Here is a 6,405-nt window from a genome sequence, read left to right as displayed (position 1 = left end):
TTGGTAATCTTTTGGTGGGATTGTTTTCTTGGTGGCGCTATTGTAGGTTTAGTGGAGTGTGACAGTATATCATCGTCAAGAGAGCCCAGCCAAGTAAATCAGAGCAGCTTGGGAAATAATTTTCCATTTGTAATAGCACCATTTTTCCAGGTAATATGGTGGGACAGAAACTCATAGTAAAAAATTCTGACTTGCACCTATGAGAATGGCAGGCTACTTTGAAAATGTTTTGAATGTACAACTTACCTAAATAGTCTCAAGCAGACATGACCATTAGCTGTCTGGAAGGTGAAGCTAAAAGACATTTTCTCATTTTAGATGATTCAAGGAGGAAATTTGCTGAGATGATTTGTCAAGTGCTAACTGACCTATATAGTAACAAAATGCCCATCTCTTGTTGCAAAGGGACCTGACCGAGTTGGGTGAGATGGACTGGTTATTTGAGACCAGTTTGACAAATCTCAGAAGAGAATTAAAAGCATTCATTCAAGCCACACCTACTATGACTTCTTCAGACTCTGAAGAGGAGGCCAGGAACAAGGATGATGGAAGCGACATTGAACCCACTACCCATTGCCATCCAGTTGCAGAGCACACCAAACCACCTTAGCCTCCCCTAAATCTCCAACAGCTCAAAAAGGACATCATCTGCCAGTAGTGCCATATGGTTGGTCACATCCAGCATCACTGCCCCCAGTGTCAGAATCGTATCAGCAACAGCACTGTTCTGCCAGCTTTAAACTACAAAGCCCCAACGTCGATTTGGCAGTGGGGCAGAAGGAGACTGTATCCAGTAACGAGCCCTCCCGACATGAGTTGGTTTGTGAATGTCCAGTCCTGAGGATGAAAATGGCAGATGAACTCATCTCTTGCCTTGTGGACACCAGCTCCCAGGCCACCATATTGAGAGAGAGCAGGCAATGAGACACAAGAAGTTCAAAATATACATTTTCCTGATTACAGGAAACACAACCTGTTAGTTTGTCTGTCTCTCCAAACAGCCTGAATGCAGTCAAATGGTTTAAATGCAAAGATGCTGACCCTAAATTTTTTTTAACTTCATCACAATAATTTTCGTATCTTCATATCTTTCGTAACTTCATCACAATAATTTTCTCATCTGAAAATTCTTATTTTTATTAGACAACAACAAAGTCTTTACAGCAGCTAAGTTAATAAACTCCAAAAGGCAATGTATGTTTAACAAACACAATCACTGGTTTTATAATGTTCTGCTGGGTTTTTATGATGTTTGGGTTACAGTGCTGGCTGAGGCTTTCATGGGTTCTTCTGTTGTTGGAGTTTTATCTTTCTTGTTGTGTTCTGATGCTTTTGTTTAAAATGTATGTGTATTTTTTTGTAGATCTAATTTTGGGGATCAAACTTTGATTTTAAAAAAGCATCAACTGGATTTCTAAAAAATAAACATGACACTGAGCTTGAACATTGAGCGAGTGTCTTTAAAGGGTAAAGAATCTTTAGACTAGTGTTTAAAGGAGCAAAGGTCAACAGCCCAGTGAAACATTTACATCCTCTGACTCTTATTATGAATAATGATGTAAGAAAGAGTTTCAGTGGAGTTGATGTGTTTTTAGTGTCTGTTTTTTATCATCCCTTTGACTGACACCAATAAATTTCACTCATTCCAAAATCTGAGAATATACATGACTCAGTAATTTTGTGTTTAGTGTTTTCCCTCCCTCATTTCCGACCTTTGTGACATCCTCCCTCTTATCATATTGGTCAAACACAGGCGAGACCCTCCCCCCCCCCGAACCCAAGCCAAAATCCCGTTCATGCACACAACAGACTCTGGACTCCACTTCTACGTCTCGGACACCTGCCCACAGACTCACTCTCTCCTGGCAATGTGGTGCAGCCGTATGGCACTGCGGCGGCTCCAGCGGATCGCCGTTGCTCCTTTGAATGTCATCGGGGGTCTCACCAGCAGCGTGCAGAGGGAGATGTCAACCATGCAGCGGGTGTACGTCACCCGACAGATCCCTCCTGATGGTCTGAAGATCCTACGGGAATCTGGACAGTGAGTCGTCAAGTTCTCAATAACCTCATTTTATATACATCACCTTGTATGAACAGTTTATGGGAAAATATGACTGTTCTGCGAGAGATACTTTTTGAATTTTAAATGTCTGCTTTCAAAGTTCATCATTTACTTTGAGTAAACAGGACTGCCACTGTTTGCCCTCAGGTTAGTCAGATAAGACTGGTAGCCTCAGGGGTATTCCCCCAGAGTGAAGCTGGAAAACGTTCACTGCATCTTAAAGTCCTAAAGTTTTTATAAAGACACACAAAATATGAGATATTGTACTTCTTAATGGTAGCTTTATCGACCATAGCCTCCTATGTCTCAGAATCCTCATATGAGGACATTATATTTTGGGTTCTGCACTATTACTCTTAATTTTGCTGAACTTAGACCTGGTAGCCTCATTCGTGGACACTTTGTCTGCCATTGTGAGGTCACAAAGCACATAGTTATTAGTGTCCATTTCAGATGGCTGTCATTCTAACCAAAATGCTCTTTTGGTAGAAATGCACAAATTTACTGTGCTATACTGTAAAATAGACCCACTGTCCTCATATGAGTAAATCTTGCTTTTTTGGAAAAACACTTGTTGAGATACTATGTTTAGTTATTGTACTTATCAATTAAATATAAAAAATGCATAACAAATTAAAGCTCGGTTCTCAGGACTACATCAGCCTCTGTAGACAATTATGAACAGACTTTTCAACATTTTTGGTCTTGTTTTTCCTTTCTCCCAGGGTGCAGTTTGAGCTGTGGGACTCAGATGACACCCCTGTGCCCCGGCAGGAGCTGCTGCAGAAGGTCAAAGGTGTTGATGGTCTGCTCTGTGTGCTGACAGAGAAGATTGATGCAGAGTTGTTGGATGCTGCAGGTCTGAGGACACTTATTTGGGTTAATTTGAATGATTTTTACTATAATAAATGTCTAAGTTTTCATTGTTTGGTGTACACATGCAGGCCCAAACCTGAAGGTTCTCAGTACTATGTCAGTAGGTTTTGATCATCTGAATTTGGAAGAGCTAAAGAAAAGGTAATTGATATCATTTTTTTTAAAGACAAAGCCTATGTGATTGTTAATGTTAAAACATGCAATTAATACATATAACAGTGTATCTTGGGTTTGTCACAATACAGTTTTCTAACTTCAGTGTAATACAGGTAAAAACAAATAATGTTGATACCTGCTTTATACTGTAGCAGCAACAGTAGAAGTCCCAGATGCTCAGTTATGTTTTTTTTTAATTACCAAAATTGCAAGAAAACTTTGTTGCAGTTTAGACAGTACATCTCTTCTGCTCTGCCTGTTTGAAAGAGACTTTAACTTAGTTTTAATGACTTGGAAAACTAAAAGTATTTGCTGTTCTGTGACTTTAAGTGGACCACTGCTGCTCTCTCTTTAAAAAAATGACTGAAAATCTATGTATTTTGTTTAAACCTATGTATTTTTTGATTCTACTGATCATTGAAAAAAATGATCTGTTATTATTTTTAAAATTAATTCAAATCAAAGTATCAGACATCTTGGAAACTGCTGTGTGTGTTTTACCCTCAGGGGTATCCGTGTTGGCTACACCCCTGATGTCCTGACCGATGCTGTTGCTGAGCTGACAGTGGCTCTGCTGCTCACCACCTCCAGGAGGCTCGTAGAGGCCACACATGAAGCCAAGACGTAATGCTACACACCACGCACATACTCAAATCTGTCCTACACTGTTAAACAAGGTTAAAATACACACCTCACTGTGTGTTTTGTGTCAGTGGTGGCTGGGGCACATGGAGAACTCTGTGGCTGTGTGGGTATGAGCTAGCCAACAGCACTGTGGGAATCCTGGGCCTGGGGAGGATTGGTAAGCAAGACTTGCACATTATTTTATGATGAAACTGAAATTTCTGTAAAACTGGCACATCTTAGATAATATCTTTATGCTTAAATAGGTGTTGCCATCGCTGAGCGACTGGCCCCTTTTAAAGTTAAGAAGTTTATCTACACAGACGTGGCCCCTAGACCAGAGCTGGCCAGTTCCATCAACGCAGAATACGGTAAGAATTGCAGATTTGTTAACCCTTAAAGTTTGTCAATTTGCAATTATGAATGTACACCATCAATGATGCATGATGGCGAAGTGATAGTTACTTATGGTACCACACTGTCAAAACCAACTGTCATTTCATTTCCATGGACTTTGAACATCCTGATCCCACAGATACACCATGTACTTGTGTGTTGTTTAGACATTAATATTTGATTTAATTCAATTGTTTTGATATGAAATGAGGCCATCAAATCATTTAATCTCTGGTTGTTTTCCAGTTTCTTTTGATGAGTTGGCCAAGCAGTCAGATTTCCTGGCTGTGTGTTGTGCTTTAACACCAGAAACTAAAGAGATCTGCAACAAGAACCTCTTCTCTAAGATGAAAAATAATGCCATTTTTATCAACACCAGCAGGTACAATAAGGCCAAACAGAACTACTTTGACTTTTTTGACTGATCATAACAACCAATTAATCCTTTGGATTTTTCTACAGTAATTTCATTTAATTTAAAAAAGTAGTTATCTAAGCAGTAGTATTGGCTGATGCTCTTTTATGTTATTTGCAAAAAAAAAAAGTGTATCATTTCAACTGTGGAGTACTGATTGGGATCCGGAAAAATAGACATTTGGGGGCTTAACACGTTTAATCCAGCCATGAGAAAGTATTTCCTGATTTCCTTGATTCAGCTCATTCTTGTCTTTGTGTTGTGTCAGAGGAGGTGTGGTGAACCAGGATGACCTTTATGAGGCTCTGTCCACTGGGCAGATTGCAGGAGCTGGGTTAGATGTCACTGTTCCTGAGCCCCTGCCCACAAACCACCCACTCTTTACCCTCAAAAACTGTGGTAAGGTCTTCTGATTTATCTTCCTTAAAACAGCTGGTCCATAAAGCTCCTGTGAAGAACTTCTGGTGTAAACAAACTCAAGCTTGCAGAGGTTTTTTTTTTTTTTTTGGTCAACTAATTTCTCAAAACACTTTTTACACCAAAGGTCACACTTTACCATTTATACCATCTGACACCACATTCACACACTGACAGTAAAGGCTGCATATCCATCATTTTCAGCTAATCCTGTTCATACACATAAACCACAGTAAAATGTCTTACCCAATGACACATTAATATGTGACAAAAGGAGCTGGGGATTGAACCCCTGACCTTTCAGCTGAGTGATGACTCACCCTATCACTGATCCACAGCCAATTTATATCTATTTTGGCACCCTCTGTGGTCAAAGCAGTGCCTCTTCTTGATTTTTTCCAGTATTTCTCACAAAAATTCTTTCCTATTCAATTTAGTTCAAACTTTATTACTGACTCAAGGTCCAGATAAAGAGATAGCAACACAACACATAAAAGGGTAGCACAGTAGGCACATTTTCATGAAGGGACAATAAAAATTCATTATTCAAATTTGGTACGTGGAAAAAATATAAAAGGAATCATTTTACACTTAAAAGATGCACTTTTACTGATGTCTACATGCTTCATTGGGTTTTAACAGTAAAAAAACTCCCTTCTATCTTCCAAAATGTAACAAAAATAAAGGCTCACTCTTTTGACAGCATATTTATCACCACATCTGACATTGAGCAGTCTTTACGGGAATTACAGATGACTAGCCTATGTAGTTTTAAATGTTTACATTAGAGCAAAACCTAAAACCTTTTAGTCAGGATAAATTATCACCGCATTTATTTCTTGTGTTTTTTCCCACAGTGATTCTTCCACACATTGCTAGTGCCTCCTACAGTACTCGTAACGCCATGTCCTCCTTGGCAGCAAACAACCTTCTCCTTGGTCTGAGGGGCAAGCAGATGATCAAAGAGCTCAAACTGTGAGAGGAGACTGGTTCCACTGGCAAACAACTGAATACTAGAGTCCCACTCTGTCCGAGGATTTGATTAAAATCAGGACTTAAAGTTTGCATTGTAGGTTCCATTATTTGCATAGATTCTGATATCATATCAACCCAATGTGTACATTTATGTTATATTTTGGTTAATTCTTGTACAATCTGTGCCATTTCAGCTCATGTTTCATAAAAATGATTCAGCAACATCCTGAACTTCACTGTTTCTTTTTATTCAGTTTTTACAACAACTGAGCATACTTTACAATCTTCATAGCCTTCAACAGTAAACAGACAAACATTGAGTCTTCTCATGGTTACACTATGTTAGGTATACAGAAAACAAACACACAAATACTTCAGATTTGGCATATCAACAAAAGCCCTGCTTCTAAAGCTCAGGGGCGTAAGGCAGTGACTCAAATGATTAATGTAGGCCTTTTGGATATTCTTACATTTTGGTATATTT

At 39.1% G+C, this 6,405-nt stretch overlaps 1 protein-coding gene across 1 annotated transcript; it reads left to right on the top strand.

Annotated features, from left to right (window-relative positions):
• Nucleotides 1-1,802: 1,802 nt before the first annotated feature.
• Nucleotides 1,803-6,145, top strand: grhprb (glyoxylate reductase/hydroxypyruvate reductase b). The gene is made up of 9 exons (XM_041785623.1): nucleotides 1,803-2,041; nucleotides 2,788-2,921; nucleotides 3,007-3,079; nucleotides 3,602-3,718; nucleotides 3,808-3,896; nucleotides 3,985-4,089; nucleotides 4,361-4,496; nucleotides 4,798-4,928; nucleotides 5,804-6,145. Exons 1-9 carry the CDS (start codon nucleotides 1,869-1,871, stop codon nucleotides 5,923-5,925), a joined length of 1,080 nt encoding a protein of 359 aa, XP_041641557.1. The 5' UTR covers nucleotides 1,803-1,868; the 3' UTR covers nucleotides 5,926-6,145.
• Nucleotides 6,146-6,405: the final 260 nt, after the last annotated feature.

The sequence above is a fragment of the Cheilinus undulatus genome, linkage group 4 (genome assembly GCF_018320785.1).
Source record: "Cheilinus undulatus linkage group 4, ASM1832078v1, whole genome shotgun sequence".
In the NCBI taxonomy this organism is placed as follows: domain Eukaryota; kingdom Metazoa; phylum Chordata; class Actinopteri; order Labriformes; family Labridae; genus Cheilinus; species Cheilinus undulatus.
Note: the sequence above shows the minus strand (reverse complement) of the source record. Positions and strands in the feature narration are given on the sequence as shown.

Bases quoted from the DNA above. Each gene is read 5' to 3' on its own strand.
- grhprb (XM_041785623.1), top strand. From the start codon at position 1,869: ATGTGGTGCAGCCGTATGGCACTGCGGCGGCTCCAGCGGATCGCCGTT. The intron at 2,922-3,006 runs GTCTGAGGACAC...GTACACATGCAG, and splicing joins AGAGTTGTTGGATGCTGCAG to GCCCAAACCTGAAGGTTCTC. The intron at 4,090-4,360 runs GTAAGAATTGCA...GTTGTTTTCCAG, and splicing joins TTCCATCAACGCAGAATACG to TTTCTTTTGATGAGTTGGCC.